The sequence below is a fragment of the Arachis hypogaea genome, chromosome 16 (genome assembly GCF_003086295.3).
Source record: "Arachis hypogaea cultivar Tifrunner chromosome 16, arahy.Tifrunner.gnm2.J5K5, whole genome shotgun sequence".
Lineage (NCBI taxonomy): Eukaryota > Viridiplantae > Streptophyta > Magnoliopsida > Fabales > Fabaceae > Arachis > Arachis hypogaea.
The window spans coordinates 9730825-9749474 of NC_092051.1; the positions used below are offsets into that span (position 1 = coordinate 9730825).

Genomic DNA, 18650 nt, shown 5'->3' on the forward strand with positions numbered 1-18650 from the left:
TACACAGTGTGTGTAACAGAGAGAGTGAGACGATGAGAGACCACTGTGCAAAAAATGGTTAGAAATGAAGAATGCAGCTTACACAGTGAGTGAGAGAGGGAGACGATGAGAGATCACTGTGCTAAAAATAGTTGGAAATGAAGAATGCAACTTACACAGTGTGTGTGAGAGAAAGGGAGAGACGACGAGAGACCACTGTACAAAAAATGGTTGGAAATGAAAAATGTAGCTTACACAGTGTGTGTGTGTGAGAGAGAGGGGGAGACGATGAGAGACCATTGTGCGAAAAATCGTTGGAAATGAAGAATGCAGATTACATAGTGTATGTGTGTGTGTGAGACAGAGAGGGAGACGATGAGAGACCAATGTGCGAAAAATTGTTGGAAATGAAGAATGCAGCTTACACAGTATGTGTGTGTGAGAGAGAGAGGGAGACGATGAGAGACCACTGTGCGAAAAATGGTTAGAAATGAAGAATGTAGCTTACATAGTGTGTGTGAGAGATAGGGAGACGATAAGAGGCCACTGTTCAAAAAATGGTTGGAAATGAAGAATGCAGCTTACATAGTGTGTGTGTGTGAGAGAGGGAGACGATGAGAGACCACTGTGCGAAAAATAGTTAAAAATGAAGAATGCAGCTTACACAGTGTGTGTGAGAGAGAGAGGGAGACGATGAGAGATCACTATGCAAAAAATGGTTGGAAATGAAGAATGCAGCTTACACAGTGTGTGTGTGAGAGAGAGGGAGACGATGAGAGACCACTGTGCGAAAAATAGTTGAAAATGAAGAATGCAGCTTACACAGTGTGTGTGAGAGAGAGAGGGAGACGATGAGAGATCACTATGCGAAAAATGGTTGGAAATGAAGAATGCAGCTTACACAGTGTGTGTGTGTGAGAGAGAGGGAGACAATGAGAGACCACTGTGCGAAAAATAGTTGAAAATGAAGAATGCAGCTTACACAGTGTGTGTGAGAGAGAGAGGGAGACGATGAGAGACCACTGTGCAAAAAATAGTTGGAAATGAAGAATGCAGCTTACACAGTGTGTGTGTGTGTGTGTGTGAGGGAGAGGGAGACGATGAAAGACCACTATGCGAAAAATGGTTGGAAATGAAGAATGCAGCTAACACAGTGTGTGTGTGTGAGAGAGAGGGAGACGATGAAAGACCACTGTGCGAAAAGTACTTAAAAATGCAAAATGCAGCTTACACAGTGTGTGTGTGTGTGTGTGTGTGTGTGTGTGTGAGAAAGAGAGAGACGATGAGAGACCACTGTGCGAAAAATAGTTGGAAATGAAGAATTCAGGTTACACAGTGTGGGTGAGAGAGAGAAGGAGATGATGAGAGACCACTGTGCGAAAAACGGTTGGAAATGAAGAATGCAGCTGACACAGTGTGTGTGTGAGAGAGGAAGACAATTAGAGATCACTGTGCAAAAAATGGTTGGAAATTAAGAATGCAGCTTACACAATGTGTGTGTGTGAGAGAGAGAAGGAGACGATGAGAGACCACTGTGTGAAAAATGGTTGGAAATAAAGAATGCAGCTTACACAATGTGTGAGAGAGAGGGAGACGATGCGACCACTGTGCGAAAAATAGTTGGAAATGAAAAGTGCAGCTTACACAGTGTGTGAGAGGGAGAGGGAGACGATGAGATACCGCTGTGCGAAAAATGGTTTGAAATGAAGAATGCAACTTACACAGTATGTGAGAGAGAGAGGGGGGAGTTGATGAGGGGCCACTGTGCGAAAAATGGTTGGAAATGAAGAAAGCAACTTACATAGTGTGTGTGTGTGAGAGGGAGGGAGACGAAGACGAACCACTGTATGAAAAATGGTTGAAAATAAAGAATGCAGCTTACACAGTGTGTGTTTGAGAGTGAGAGACGATGAGAAACTACTGTGCGAAAAATAGTTGGAAATGAAAAATGCAGCTTACGCAGTGTGTGTGTGTGAGAGAGATAGAGACGATGAGAGACCATTGTGCGAAAAATGGTTAGAAATGAAGAATGCAACTTACACAGTGTGTGTGTGAGAGAGGGAGACGATGAGAAACCACTGTCCGAAAAATAGTTGGAAATAAAAAATGCAGCTTCCGCAGTGTGTGTGAGAGATAGGGAGACGATGAGAGACCACTGTGCGAAAAATGGTTGGAAATGAAGAATGCAGCTTACACAGTGTGTGTGTGTGAGAGAATGGGAGACGATGAGAGACCACTGTGTGAAAAATGGTAGGAAAAGAAAAATGCAACTTACACAGTGTGTGTGGGAGAGAGAGGGAGGGAGACGATGAGAGACCATTATGCGAAAAAATTTGGAAATGCAGAATGCAGATTACACAGTATGTGAGAGAGAGAGAGAGAGAGATAGGGGGAGACGATGAGAGACTGTTGTGCAAAAAATGGTTGGAAATGAAGAATGCAACTTACAAAGTGTGTGTGTGAGAGAGAGGAAGACGATGAGAGACCACTATGCGAAAAATTGTTGGAAATGAAGAATGCAGCTTACACAGTGTGTGTGTGAGAGATAGCGAGACGATGAGATACCACTGTACAAAAAATGGTTGAAAATGAAGAATGCAACTTACACAGTCTGTGTGTGAGAGAGAGAGAGAGAGAAAGAGAGAAAGAGAGAGAGAGAGAGAGGGAGATGATGATGGACCAATGTGCGAAAAATGGTTAGAAATGAAGAAAGTAGCTTACACTGTGTGTGAGAGAGGGAGGGAGACGATGACGGACCATTATGCGAAAAATGGTTGAAAATGAAGAATGCATCTTACACAGTGTGTGTGTGAGATTGGGAGATGATGAGAGACCACTGTGCGAAAAATAGTTGGAAATGAAAAATGCATCTTACACAGTGTGTGTGAGAGAGAGATAGAGACGATGAGAGACCACTGTGCAAAAAATTGTTGGAAATGAAGAATGCAACTTACACAGTGTGTGTGAGAGAGAGGGAGACGATGAGAGACCACTGTGCGAAAAATGGTTAGAAATAAAAAATGCAGCTTACGCAGTGTGTGTGAGAGATAGGGAGACGATGAGAGACCACTGTATGAAAAATGGTTGGAAATGAAGAATGCAGCTTACACAGTTTGTGTAAGAGAATGGAGACGATGAGAGACCACTTTGCGAAAAATGGTCAGAAAAGAAAAATGCAGCTTACACAGTGTGTGTGTGTGTGAGAGAAAGAGAGGGAGACGATGAGAGACCATTGTGCAAAAAATGGTTGGAAATGCAGAATGCAAATTACACAGTGTGTGAAGGAGAGAGGGGGAGACGATGAGAGACCACTTTGCGAAAAATGGTTGGAAATAAAAAATGCAGCTTACACAGTGTGTGTGTGAGAGAGAGGGAGACGATGAGAGACCATTGTGCGAAAAATGGTTGGAAATGAAAAATGCAGCTTACACAGTTTGTGAGAGAGAGAGAGAGAGAGAGAGAGAGAGAGAGAGATAGGGAGACGATGAGAGACCACTGTGCGAAAAATAGTTGGAAATAAAAAATGCAGCTTACACAGTGTGTGTGAGAGAGAGAGGGAGACGATGAGAGACCACTATGTGAAAAATGGTTGAAAATGAAGAATGCAACTTACACAGTGTGTGTGAGAGAAGGGGAGACGATGAAGACCACTGTGCAAAAAATGGTTGGAAATGAAAAATGCAGCTTACACAGTGTGTGAGAGAGAGAGAGAGGGGGACAATGAGAGACCACTGTGCGAAAAATAGTTTAAAATGAAGAATGCAGCTTACACAGTGTGTGAGAGAGAGGGGGGAGATGATGAGAGACCAATGTGCGAAATATAATTGGAAATGAAAAATGCAGCTTACACAGTGTGTGAGAGAGAGGAGACGATGAGAGAGCACTGTATGAAAAATGTTAGGAAATGAAGAATACAGCTTACACAGTGTGTGTGAGAGAGAGGAAGATGATGAGAGACCACTGTGTGAAAAATGGTTGGAAATGAAGAATGCATCTTACACAGTGTGTGAGAGATAGAGAGGGAGACGATAAGAGACCACTGTGCGAAAAATGGTTGGAAATGAAAAATGCAGCTTACACAGTGTGTGTGTGTGTGTGTGTGTGTGTGTGTGTGTGTGTGAGAGAGAGATGGAGACGATGAGAAACCACTGTGTGAAAAATGATTGGAAATGAAGAATACAACTTACATAGTATGTGTGTGTGAGAGAGGGAGATGATGAGAGACCATTGTGCGAAAAATAGTTGGAAATGAAAAATGCAGGTTTCAGTGTGTGTGAGAGAGAGGGAGACGATGAGAGACGATGATAAATTCATACGTACTGGTATAATAAAATCGTGGACAAATTAGAACATGACATGTGGATTATACTTTCTACGTCACTAATTAATGATATTTTTTTAAATACATATCATATCACTAAATTTTTCTTATATTTTAATAAAAAAATTATTTTACCAAAAGACTTAAATATTCGTTTTTTATATTGGACAAAAATTATCCTAATCCTTTTAATTCAGTTAAAATTCAATTAACTTTAGTTTTATATTTTTAAATTTAAATCAATTTAATAATTAAAACCAAAATACATTTTATTATTCATATACGCTAAAAAATCGTTTTATTTCTCATGAACTCTAATTTAATCTCTCTTGTCCGCTTCATACAAAAAAGAAGAACATATCTAAAAAATTGTTCTTCATCATTGTATACCAATCTACTAATAAAGAACAACCTCACTCCTAATCTCCTACCCGGACAGCAGTATTCTATCCTCACCCTCTCCCTTCCTAGCCGTGCTCCCTCTCTGTCGGTCTTTACTTAGTAGCGGCACGCACCAGCATCCGCCTTGTTGTTCTCCATCGTTCTCCTCCCTTTCTAGTCAAAGAAAAAGAAGAACCCAATTCCTCTAGCAAAGGTTTTTTCTCAGGGCATCGTCGGCTCTATCGCCGCTTCAGCTCACGGCACCACTCTCATTGTTTACTTGCATTTCTTTGCCAACATCATGGAGGTTCCTCAGCAAAGACTTTTTCTCTGTTATCAATTAATTTCTCATCTTGTTTGTGTAACTTCTGTAAAATATTGAATTGCAAAATAATTTCTCACGTGGTCATTATACTTGAATTATATCTATTTTAGTAATTCACTAATTCAGCTGGATTATAGTCCTCAACGAATATGTGAACTTGAGTAAACTTGAATGACCTGATAGTTGGATATTTTTTGTGTTACAAAAAATTTCTTCAATCAGCGTGAACCACAAGGGGAAAAATGGATAGTACTCACATTAGAGCAAGCTCTCCAAAGCATGATAGTTTTTCCGATGTGTAATGCTGTAAAACCTTGGTTACTTCCCCATCTTTTTCTTCCTGCCATTATTATAAACACAGAACAAGAATTTTAACACATCTTGTTCACAACAAAGAAAGTAATCCGGTTTTAGAAATGCTTGTAGAAGCAACATTTGTGATATGGTCCTAGACCTTGAAAACGTGATTTCATATGGATTATGCAAGGGGCAAAGCCAAGAGAGCCGGAGTGCTGGATTAGGTTTTAGAAATAACAGAAAGGTGGTTTTCGTAAGTGTTTATGTCAGTTGTCTTTATCATGAATGAAAAATTGCTTGCTAAGAAAGCTTTTAAAATAAAATTAGAACTTTTGGACGCCTGCAGATGCCATGATCCTTGCCTTTGCCTCTGGCTTGAATAAATTTCAGTATTTGCTTGAAAGAATAGTTGAGGAGCCATCACAGAGATCCATAAAATCGATACGGCAATCAAATGACAAAGATACAAACCTGAGTTGCCAAGACTTCAAATTCTCCACTACCAACAACATAAAAACAGTCACCTTCACTGCCCTGAAAAGTATAACTTTTGTCACAATTTTTGCCATTGCAAAATACAAACCAAGTCAAAATAAACAGAGGTTTCTAATATTAATGCAAGCTCCATTCAAGAATAGTGTTAATCCATTTAGAGACTTAAGCTCCACATTGTAGTGTTTGGTAGTACTATATCTTAGAGAACCATCATTATTATAAATCCCTTTAGAAGCACGTTGTAGACCAGAAATATAATCTTCAGATACTGCTGCACCAGCATCGCAATAATCTACTGGCGACCTGAAATTCAAGTGGAAAGACTCTTGAAATACATATGCTAGTTACTCAAGGTTAACCACAGTAGAATAGACAACAGCATTATTGATTGTAATGAAGAGTAGACAAGACCATAGAAGGTCGATGAAATTCATTTTACCCCTGTCTAGGTTTGTCTGTAATTCCATTCTAACAACTTTAATAGCCTACAATTTAAATCCCCTATGTCTATATATACTTTCAATAATAAATCAGCGTAAAGATTCAAAACGTGGAAACAATTCAAAGTTTTAGTTAAAACTATACAACAATGCCTCTCATTTAAGACATTATTATGACATTCTTTAAATCTAAGAATTTTTTATTGCCTCATAAATAAGTCTTTAAACGATTGCAACTTGTCCAAATTTGTAAAATATAAATAAATAAATAAAAAACATCCTGAAATCAGCTTGCTAAATCTCCAAAAACCCATTATGAAAGCCTTTTTATATTTCCTTCTTTGATGTCGAGTCTAAAATGGCCATTACAATCCGAATTTTTGGGTTAGTTACTTGATCTGTGTTCCCTCAAATATCGATGAGCTTTCATGTGTCTGATAAGTTAATGTTGATTGGTGCAGAAAATGACTGGGGAACTTTGATACGAAGACCATGGATAAGAGTTCCTGAAAACGGTGCAACGGAGCTCGCGAATTCAATGCCAAATATCTCTTCTGAACACCTGATGAAAATGCTTTTGAAGCCACAACTTATTAACAATAATGGAGCCATGGCCATGCAACAGGAATCTTGTTAGTACAGAGAATCTGCCACTGAAAAATTTGTATTCTCAATCTGTTCCTGACCAAGCTAATGTCATTAACTTACATTCTCAAGCAAAAAACGATAACCATATGTCTTCTGGAACAGTTATTGATAAGCCGAAGTTCGAACCTGAGGTATTAAATGCTCAAATGTATGAGATTCCATCTGTAGGAGCAGGAACCAACATTGAAAAAGTGGCCTCAAATCCTGCTAACTCTCAAATAGCACACTTCCTCAACTATCATTCCATTCCTATATGCTTTTGTCATGGCCCTTTTTTTAGAGTTAGTTTTAAGCTGATAATTTGAATATTTAGGAACTTGTGATTAAAGTTAGTTTAGTGCCGTAACTTTCGATTAAATCTTTTGTATCAACTAACCCTTTTTATATGTTAGGAAATCTGAGTTTTTAGTTCAATAACTTAATCCAAAAGAAAACAGATGTAACAGAGTCGTGACTAGTAACTAAATCTTGGATTTTCTGTTTGGAACACAGATTAGACAGATGCTCTTTGGACATTCAAGAATGAAAACTGATTATTCTACTAATTTTGCATATAACATTGTAACAATTCATCCATCATTAGATAACATACTAGATCTCATTAAAATTCAGTTCAATGATAAACATCAAATAAATCGACTCAGTTATCTTACATAAAATAAATACACCAAACATAACTCTGCAAAAATGGACAGCCAATTTACAACATGAATATAATTTTAGGATTTATATGTATGAAATATGAATCTAATTTTAAACTAACCTCAAAATTTACAACATGAACTAAGACTCACATTTCCCCTTAGTCCCTTAGCATTACTTCCAAAGATTTTGGATCATGCAAGTGTTTCTACTTAAATGTGGATTACAAAGAAATTGTAGTATACTATGTATGAATATAGGTGTCAGCATGGTTCATCCGCTTTGTACACATGTCTTTGCCAAACTTTTTGTGTTCTTTTTTGGGACCATCAGTGAGGACAGTATATGATAAATGCTTCTAAATTCAACTACAGCAATCAAAATACAGTATATAAACATATCTAAATTTCAGAATTAAATAAGGCACAAAATCACACACCAGTCCATAATTGGTTCAGTCTCCCCAAGCTAAAGATAATGACAAAACAAATAGGACTTGTTCAGAAACGATACCTCTTTGCACGCTTGGGATCAATTAAGGCTAGTTGGGCAAGCTTGGCAGCTGACATTGCTTTTTTAGAATCAGCTGCAGATATGTATTCTGAACCAGAGACTAGCATCTCAGGTTTGATGGTTGTTGACCCATCCATGGATTGACTGTGTTGGTGTCTAACTCTAGGCCGTTCATTGTTACCAAGGACACTGTTCTCTGCAGAAGAGGTAGGCCCTCCTGATGCAGGACCTGATGTGAGTGCCAAACCTGAAGCTGCAGCAGCATTAGATGGCTCACCCATTTGAAATGTTGATGTCGCAGATGATGAATTGAATTTATCCATATCGAGGTACATTGAAAGTAAGTCCTCCTCTGTGTCATCAGAAAACGGCGCCACATCGGCGCCTCCAACAACACCAAGGTCACTGTCGAAGCTGATATCATCAGGTAGGGTTAGAATCTTTGAATGAGCACGCCTGTGTCCCCTATTTCTTGGAGGATTATCGGGCATCGTGACTAAATCCACATTCCATGACCAAAGTGACTGGAGTCTGGGCTAGAACCTGGAACCACAACCCTAACGAACACTATGCAATTGCAATGTTACTGCTAAGCTAATACAGTCCAACCACTCCAAACCCCCCAGTATATCTCATTCCACGAAATATGACAGCCTAAGAATCGAAGAAGGAAAAAAAGCAGAAAAAAAAATCAATTGCCTAACGTGAAAGTCCGAGTAATGGTAATTCTAAAAATGATAAAGAATAAGCATCATGCATACGAAATCGATAACAATGAAATCGCAGATTAGTAGCAATTAGGCGCAGTGGAAAGACGATTCAAACACTTTTTATTTTTTATGTTTTATATATGTTTTTGTTGTAAACTTTTAATTTTTAAATTGATTTAAATTTAAAAATATAAAACTAAAGTTAGTTGAATTTTGACTAAATTAAAAGTATTAGGATAGTTTTTGTCTAATATAAAAAAATATTTAAATTTTTAAATAAAAATTATTTTTTATTTTTGTTAAAATATAAGGATAATTTAATAAAAGTATTGAGATGATATGTATTTAAGAAAAAATAAAATTAATTAGTGACATAGAAAATATAATCCATGTGTCGTGTTTTAATTTGTTTACAATTTTATTATACCAATACATATAAATTTATTATCGTACTAAAGCAAATAGCCAAATATACCTTATTTTTACTATCCACTAGTGGGTTACCCGCTCTTCCCTGGAACTGTATTATGCATCAAGTGAAGCAATATCAAAAAATTATGAATGCTTTGTTTGGATGTCAAATAATTTTAAAAAATGGTTAGTACGAATAATTTATTAAATTAAACCTTAAGTTTATCAGTATAACTTGAATCATTATATATTGTGTAGAGGAATTACACCTGCATAAAATAAATGCAAATAAATAATGTATTATTTAATGTGTTGCAAAAAAATGTTTCAAATTATTTCAAACTAATATAATAGAAACTGGACAATTTTGCAATAAAAATCTTAATTTTACATTAAATGTCGTAGAAAAATTCAAATTCAATTGTGCTTTTTATCTTGAGAAAGTATAGAGAGTCAATAGAGTATCTGTATAATGTGTATAATGGAGATTTAGGGATGTTCGATTCAGTAGGATATCAAATATTTATTATCCCTAGTACCCGGATGGTTATTCTGGATAATATAGGTGTATTGTATTTGAGAAATTAGTAGTATTTTATCTTAAATGTTCATTTTTTATCCATTAGCTCCCTAGCGGAATTCTTTCATCTTGCTTCATATAATAATAATATATAATTATAAAAAATTAATTATTTATTCCCATCTTACCTATATCTATTACTTGTATAATAGCCGTGGCTCATTAAGGCACGCGTCACTCTCACGTTAATCTGGAATAAAAAAATGAAAAAGGAGTAACCTAAAACCTAATCCCCTCACTCCCTTCGTTCTCTTCTCGATTGACTATTCTCTCCTTCTGGCCTGGATCATTTTCGTCGGTGTTGTGACCTCGATCATTCCCTCTCCTCTGTGTGACACTCTCTTTCTCTCTTATTTTCTCACTTTCTCTCTTATGGTGTTACTCTCACTCTTAAACCCAGTTCTCTGCTTCTCGATCCTTTTTTGCATTCTACCATTCTTTGCTTTTACTTGAGACACACACTCTCTCCTTCTTTCTCGATGTTTTTCCCACTCTGAAACCTTAGCCCTTCAACCCCGTTTTCCTCCCTTCAGTTCAGGTTTCTCTTCAAATCTGGCTATTCTCTCAATGCTTCTCTGCCATATCTCTCTCTAGGAACATTATTGATCTCAATGAACGGATGCTATAAACGGCTGCAGTGACACCGACAGCATCTATGAAGAGGAAGAAACGATTTCTTTAATTACTCAAAATGCCGGTATATCGGGATCTGGTCCAGTCAAAGCGGGGCGACGGAAGCCCTAAAGGCAAACGTTACCGAATTTCATCGCTGTTTTCTGCCGCCAATGACCCCTCAGAACAGTGTCCGGAGGCATTGCGGAGGCCACGGCGGACGCGACTGAAATGGTAGACCTCGGATGAGGGGCTGGAAAAGTGGGCCGAACACAGTAGAAGTCTTTAAATTCCAAATGTTTGCTCACCAGAACAGGTTAGATATCGGATGCTTCGTCATCGTGTTTTTTAGTATTTCTTTGATTTTGTTTCAAATAAATGTTAATTACTATTATGTATACTGTGATATGTTGGTATATGAAAATATATAAGAGATTAATTGAGTTTTTTGGAATAAAAATTAAGGAATAAGGCTTGGTTTTCTTGATCTTCCGTATAATCACATTCTTTCTCTCTTCGAAATCCTAATGTCTCAAAGTTCTCTCTATCCATCCCAAATGCAGCAGCAACAGAATGAGTAGAGGAAGAGGGTGATGAAGACTCACAGCCGAAATAGGCTATAATGGGGCGGAGGACAAGTCGAGACTTCTCCTCCTGAGGCTGTGATTTTCCCTCTCAAACGCAGCAGCGGCGGAATGATTAGAAAAAGAGGGCGATAAAGAGTCAAATGAGCACTTTTCTTATATTTAGATTTTGTGATTATGAATAATTATTTGTACAGTTGTTAAGTCACCTACATAATTATATTACTCATATCACGTAATTTTTAAACCATTAAAGTTATTACTTTACCTGTGTCATTTTTGAAAATGGTTCATTATGCCATAAGCTTATCCACTGGGATTCATGATTTAATTATGGTTGGAAATTAAGAAAGAGAAAAAAAAGAGGAAGAGAGTATTCGTTGACTGTAAACATCCTTTAAGAATTCATATTTTTTAAAGTTTTAATATAGAGCTAGACTAGAGTGGTATGAGGCTATTAGAAATTTGCATTTCCTACACATATGCATTTTTTATTTTTTGCAATTGTTGTTTGAGTTGACCTCTTTTTTTTTATTGTTATTTTACAACTCTGTACTACTTTAATTTTATGTCTTTGTTGGTTGGATAGATATTTTTAGTAATAGTAGTATAAGTCATATGATTTGTTGAATTTGATAAGTTGAAAAAAATTTAGAGGCACATTAAGAAGTATTTTTGGAATACTACTCTCTATTTTTCAAATGGTATATTAAAAGTAGATTATATTTTTGCTTTACCTTTTAAATAAAAGGTAAAGCAAAAAGTAACGTCCGAAAGCAAAAAATAACGTCCTCTATAGTACTTTCTTTAAACTAAGTTAGGATTTAAATTAAAAGATAGTGGTTAAGAGATTTGAAGGATAGTTCAAGTTGGAAAAAAGTTTTGTTTTTATTTCTGTATTTCTTTTTTTCATCTTGAGAAATAAGTTTGACGAGAGATTTCGGACATTTATTCTTTTTCTCTTTTTTTCCGTCAACAAATAAATAAAATCAAAGGTCAAAATAGCAGTTTTTTCAAATCTTTAAGTTCCTCATTTTTTTATGCAATGGGTCTTTTAAATTTTATAGACTTTCATTAGCATTGAAAAATGATAACTTATATTTTTGTAAAATAATTTTTTTATCTAAGAAATAAATTATTTTAACACAATAAATCAAAGAATTTTTACATAAATGATATTGGTTATAGTTTTTATTTATGTTTTATCTTTTAAACTATGTTGTTTATATGTTTAAATTGTATTTATTATCGCATAATTTATGAAGTTGAATATGATACAATATACTGTGAGGCAGGATTTCTTTAACCAATTTTAAGTGCTCATCAAATAGTATGCTGATATTCAAATGAATATTTTGAAAAATAAGAATAGAAAGAATGAGTATAAATTTGGTCTTAATTAAAAAAATTTTATAAATTATGATAGATTAAGAAATGATATTTATGTATTTTGAGTAATGATAAAATAAATTAATTTTTATCTTTAAATAAAAAATTAAACAATAAAAATACCTTTTTATATGATAATTTAAAAGGGCTGAAAAAAGAAATAAAAATTTTCAATCCGTGCGATCTTCTGCTAGTATATATATATATATATATATATATATATATGGAAAATTTTTTTGGATATTTATAATCATTAATCAATTAGTATTAGTATTTTCTTTTTGTATTTGGCTATACGGGCCAGATTCAGTCGAACCCCGACAACCTTTCTGACCCGATGGGAAAGATGAGTGACCAGAGGTCTAGCTCCACCAGAGACACCATTGTCGCTCAGAGGAAGAACACCGTTACCGTTCCATTGATCTTAAACTATTGTCTTAACCCACTTGCGCTGGTTCTTCTTGCTTTGAATCTGACCTACCACTCATCTTCATCATTCCGCCAAGTCGCTCCTCCTCTCCCCCAACCCGTTTCGTGGCTGGATCGAAACCGGTCGTGGAGCATGGATCCTCGTGGTAGCCGCGCTGAAGAGGCCGATTCTGGCCTGCCACTATCCTCACCTTCAAAACGATCTGCTTGTTCCCGTCATTCTCCACCGCAAAACCACATGCTCACCCTTTGCCATCATCGCTGCTAGTCGGAGCTCGGAGCGGTTGGTTGCGTCGACGATCCGATGGGTTTCGCGTGCTTCTATATCAAAACTGTCCAAACTTGCATCTTGAATTGAGTTACCATTTTCTGTGATACTTGGAGAGTTTCCAGCCTGTTGGTATCGATTGCCACCCTTCCCTGTCGAGCTGGTTGAGACGATACCCACTGTTATCGCTCCCGAGATTTGATAAGTTCCCATCTGTTCTCAAATGTATCATTAGAAGTAATAAACGTTACTACATTTTTCTATTGAGAAACGTTACGTTACTCGCAACTTTTTTGAGAGTTTTTACTTTCTTTTCCTTTTAAGAAAGAAGAGCTCCTGCTTGTGTATATGGATAAGAAAAAGTTTAGGGACCAGCAATTTTGTTAAATTATGGCCAGCATATAACCAGCAAAGAAAAGTGAGTTATTAGATAAAATTTCACACCAATCTCACACCATTAAAACTATTATTGATGGCTATTTGATGGCTACAAATCACAAAAATTGCCGATCTCTAACATTTTCTATGGATAACACTACTCATCCTTCATTCAGCCTTTCAATTTAATATTTTATTATTTTAATTTTTAATTAATTATGTTTCCTGTTTTTAAGAAACTACAATTAGTTTTTAAAAAAATACTACTTATATTTAAAATTCAGCATTTGTTGAGTTTTTTAATTTAATAATATTATTTAATTATTTTTTAATTAAGTCACTTTACTATTTTTTAGTAAACATATTGTTAATTATATTTAATTTAAAGTTTATTTAATTAGATGTGTTTGTTTTATTTTTTTTAATTATTATAATAAAAGACTAATTAAAGAAATAAGTTAAAAGATACTTGATTGCATTAATAAAAATATGGGCAAATCCCTCAAATAAGTCAAAGAAATACTAAAATGACGTGATTCAGCAAAAAAAAATGGTTCATGAATCAACTAGACAGAATTTTATTTTCAATATTAGAAGTGATATGGTGTATATCATCGTTATGGGGGTGCTGAGTGCTTCACCGAAATGTGACGGCCAAGAATCTTTAAATCAGACGGTTCGTTTTCCAGCAACTAATCGAACGGTTCGATTTTAGGTTGGGAAAGTACACAAATCGAACTGTCCGATTTGCGCCCCACCAACCACGCGTCGAGCATGTAAGATGGCCCCTCCTTCTGGGTGTATACATTCGAAGTGTATTCATTCATTCTCCACTTTCACTTTCATTCAACAACATTACAACCCCACCACCCTCACTTTTACATTCTCCTCCATTGTTAACACAACCGAGCTTCCAAAAAGAAAAAAAAATTTGGACCACCACTGCCTGTTATGCCAAGAAGAAGGAGAGTGAAAGATGTTAATTGTCCGAAACTTCACATTACTAATTATCTTGATCATCCTAATTATGTAAATTTTTATTTTTAAATATTTTAATTAAATAAAAATAATAATTATAATGTTAGAAATTAATAATTTATTATAGTGATAATGTTAGAAATTAGATTAGTGTAGTAATAATAATTTTTAATGATTTTGATTTAACTAAAATAATAGTAATAATATTAGATTAGTTGTTTATTAATGTTGATAATTAACGTAGTAATAATTTTTAAATATTTTAATTTAATTAAAATAATAGTGAGATTACATATTAGTAGATTAATTGTAGTGATATTGTTAGTTGTTTAGTTTAATAACAATTTTTTTTAAATATTCTGTACGTATGATAATAAATTAATTAATACAATTAATAGACTGGTGAAGAAGAATAATACTGTACTGTATGCGTGCGGAAGTAATTTATTTATTATAAGAATATTAGGTAGCGTTTGGTGGAGAGACAGAGGCGGAAAGACTGAGACTGAGAGACAGAGACTAAGAGACAGAAATTAAAATAAATTTCAGTATTCTGTTTGGCGCAAAATGGGAGACAGGAATTGAAACAAGAATAAAACTCTAATTTAATTTGCACAAAGGGTAAAATTGGAATTAATTAATTGAAATGAAAGTATTTTAGGTATAAAATGTTATTAAAGTTTCAGTCTCCATCTCTAAAAATTTCAGTCCCCTGTGTCCCTACTTTTTGGAGGTACTGAAATATTGAAATTTTAGAGACAGAGACAGAAATTTTAGTACCAGTCTCTGAACTAACAAACATGATACTGAGTTTCAGTCTCTCAGTCTCTGTCTCAGTACCTCAAAACAAACGCTACCTTAAGTAATAAGTTTTAAACGTGTGTGATAATAAATAAATTAATTAGTGTTAATTGTTTTGTAATAAATAATTTTATTGTAGTAATAATTTTTATTTACGTAATTGATGTATTTCTGTTATTATTATTATAATAATAATAATTATTATTATTAGTGCTATATAAATATTATTTTAGACATTTGAATGGGTAAGTCACCAAAAAAAAAAAGACATTTGAATGGGTAATTTTAATGCATCTAAAAATAATTAGATTTAGCAATAAGATTTATTGATAACCATAGATTGTAAAAAATATAGATTTAGGCATTTAGCAATAAGATTTATTGATAACCATTAGATTGTAAAAAATAATTAGATTTAGCAATAAGATTTATTAATAATATAGTTGTTAATATGATTATATTTTACTGGTTATGTGATCTATGAAAATGTGACTATGATAAATTTAGGTTGTTAATTAAACAAGGTTATATTTGTTTAATGTGGAATCGTGACTATGTTTTGTAGGGTTCACGGACGTTGCAATGTGACCACTACATACCGCCAGATCGGTACAATCAGATTGTAGAGGGACATTTACGGGAGACAGGCTTTTATCACGTTTCTCATATTGGAATTGTCCAATGTCAGTCGGCATTGGTTAATGCTCTGATCGAAAGATGGCGCCCTGAAACTCACACATTCCATTTACCGGTTGGTGAGTGTGCGGTGACGTTGGAGGACGTGGCGATTATTCTTGGTCTTCCGTCGAATGGTTTGCCAGTTACAGGACCGACACTCAGCAGTTATGAGGCATTAAAGGCTGAATGCCTGGATCAGTTTAGTGTTGCACCTAGGAAGAGTGAGTGTAGAGGAAGTTTCATCAAGTTGACCTGGTTTCGAGCACTGAAGGATCGTATAGTGTTGGCTGACAATATTCAGATTCAGAGGTACGTGAAGTGCCACAAAATGTTATTATTTGGTACCGTTATATTTGGAGATAAGTCTGGGGCAGGGGTGCACTGGAAGTTTCTGCCATTACTCCGCAACTTTTCTGGGATTATACAGTTTAGTTGGGGATCGGCATGCCTGGCACACCTTTATAGAGCGTTGTGTAGGGCAACTCGAGTCGACTGTAAAGAGATTGATGGTCCACTAACACTTTTGCTTACTTGGGCTTGGATCTGGCTACCATTTCTTGCGCCGATTTCTGACAATCTTCGACTCTTTCCGATTGCAAACTGGTAAATTTAAATACTACATGCTTTTAAATAGTGGTGCACGCTGTATTTTAAACTTCGTTGATAAATGTTATTTAATGAATTGTTTGCTGTCAGGTGGCATAATTGGGAGCGTGCCGAACGTCCCTACAGATATCGTACTCTTGGACAGTTTAGGAGAGCGTTAAATGATCTGCAAGAAGGACATGTTAGTTGTAAGAAATAAATATTTGTTTTCCTTTAGTCGTGTTATTATTCGGTGCGTAATACTCCTTTACTTGCATAATCAACAATGCATCATGCAAAAGTTAATAAGTTTATCAATTAGGCCATGAAATAGTATATAATAAACTAATAATCACAGAACCGGTTCCGATGATTTTCTAGTCGAACCGGCCGGTCAGGTTCAACGGTTTTCTAGACGAACCGGACCGGTCCAGTTCAATAGTTGCCTTTCCGAACCGTTCGGTCCAGTTCAATGGTTTTTTGGTCAAATCGGTCGGTCCGGTCCGGTTTTAACCACAACAATGGAAGACATAGTTATCAGAATCAAATCGGTTCATTCTGGATTTGACCTGTTCGGGCCGATTCTTTGCCAAGTGTGGTCTCATCATCGGCCCAGACCGACCTACGGTCCGGTTCGATGGTTTTCTAGTCGAACCGCCAGTCAGGTTCAACGATTTTCTAGACGAATCGGACCGGTCCAGTTCAATAGTTATCTGTCCGAACCGGGCAAACCAGTTCAATGGTTTTTGGGTCGAACCGGTCGGTCCGGTCCGGTCGGGTCCAGTTTTAACAGCAACAATGGAAGACAAAGATACCAGAACCAACCCAGTTCATTCTGCATTGGCACGGTTCTGGCCGGTTCGTTGCCAAGTGTGGTCTCATCATCGGACCGGACCAATCTACGATTCGGTTCGATGGTTTTCTGGTCGAACCAGCCGGTTCGGTTCAGTGGTTGCCTTGTCAAACTAGCCGGTCCGGTTTGGCCTAGTCTGGTTCTAACAACAACGATGGAAAATACTCAATTTCTCAGCATACACGTTCACTTGATAATCAAATATTAACCAATTACTAATTATATGCTATATTTTGCCTATTTACCGTTCTCTTAAATATTTGTTCTAAACTCAAAACTGATGCACAAATCATATCTTAACAAATCTTAATTTAAAATGATGACATACCTGCATTTACATATTGAGGAAACTCCGATGTATGCATTGCCTCCAAATCCAGTGACCGCATGAAAGTCGGCTCCTCAAAAGGCTGCTGGTTTGCTAGTGCATTTGCCACATCCGCCACGTCTGCCACCATAGCATCGTCTGCATGATCTTCGTCTACACCTGGACCAACCACCTCGTAGTTACTTTCAAACTCTTCTTCACTATCAATGCTGTAATCTTCTAATTCAATATCTCGATCCGCTGCAGATTGCTCGAACTAAACATACAGTTCGATGAATGATATTCGGGACCGGCCTTCAAGATACACTGAAAACATTTCTTGCATGCTCGCTTCATCGGTTATGTATTTCGTTTAAAATTGAACGAACCCACCAAATACAGACACAGGACATCTGTACAGAATACATGACACTCCCCTACGTATTTGAGGATCCATTTTTTCCCAAATCACACCTTTTAATTCTTCAAATGACAGAGTAAATGGAATCACAATATCTAATGAATTTTGACACACAAATTTTACTCCCTCAGATGTTTGTAATAAAATTTGACCATCATAATACACTTTCAATCTCACTCTATCATCCATCACCGAATAGAAAAAAAGAGAAAGAAAGCTTCGAGCTTCAGAGAACTCAAAGCTGTGGGAAGAAGAAGATGAGAATTGGTTGGTAGCTCGGCATTAATTTGAGTAACTGTGAAGCTCAAATCGGACCGTCCGACCGCATGCTCCATTTCAAATTTTTTTGAACACTGAAATCGGACCATCCGTTTTGAGGTTGGCCGCCAAAAATTTCCTCCAGGTCCAAGAAATCGCTGGGTCCGATTTCGTGGTCTTCTAGTAAGCAAACATGAAATTGCTGGGTCCGATTTCGTTGGCCCAAAATCATCTTCCTCCTCTCATGAAATCGCTCCGTCCGATTTCTTTGCAAACTACATCACTGCCTCACACAAATCGGACGGTCCGATTTGTGTCCTCCCTAACCTGCATGAAATCGGACCGTCCGATTTCCTCACACCAACTG

At 36.3% G+C, this 18650-nt stretch overlaps 2 protein-coding genes across 2 annotated transcripts; one reads left to right on the forward strand and one right to left on the reverse strand.

The window, feature by feature from the left end:
• Positions 1-8028: 8028 nt before the first annotated feature.
• LOC112756590 (probable transcription factor PosF21) lies at positions 8029-8532 on the reverse strand. The gene has a single exon (XM_029293782.1). It carries the CDS (start codon positions 8530-8532, stop codon positions 8029-8031), a length of 504 nt encoding a protein of 167 aa, XP_029149615.1.
• Positions 8533-14021: 5489 nt separating this feature from the next.
• On the forward strand, positions 14022-16664 carry LOC112756591 (serine/threonine-protein phosphatase 7 long form homolog). The gene is made up of 3 exons (XM_025805210.1): positions 14022-14078; positions 15747-16462; positions 16556-16664. Exons 1-3 carry the CDS (start codon positions 14022-14024, stop codon positions 16662-16664), a joined length of 882 nt encoding a protein of 293 aa, XP_025660995.1.
• The last annotated feature ends 1986 nt before the right edge of the window (positions 16665-18650 follow it).

Coding starts and splice junctions, on each gene's coding strand:
- LOC112756591 (XM_025805210.1), top strand. CDS start 14,022: ATGGGGGTGCTGAGTGCTTCACCGAAATGTGACGGCCAAGAATCTTTA. Junction 14,079..15,746: donor AAGAATCTTTAAATCAGACG/GTTCGTTTTCCA, acceptor TATGTTTTGTAG/GGTTCACGGACGTTGCAATG. Junction 16,463..16,555: donor CTCTTTCCGATTGCAAACTG/GTAAATTTAAAT, acceptor GTTTGCTGTCAG/GTGGCATAATTGGGAGCGTG.
- LOC112756590 (XM_029293782.1), bottom strand. CDS start 8,532: ATGCCCGATAATCCTCCAAGAAATAGGGGACACAGGCGTGCTCATTCA.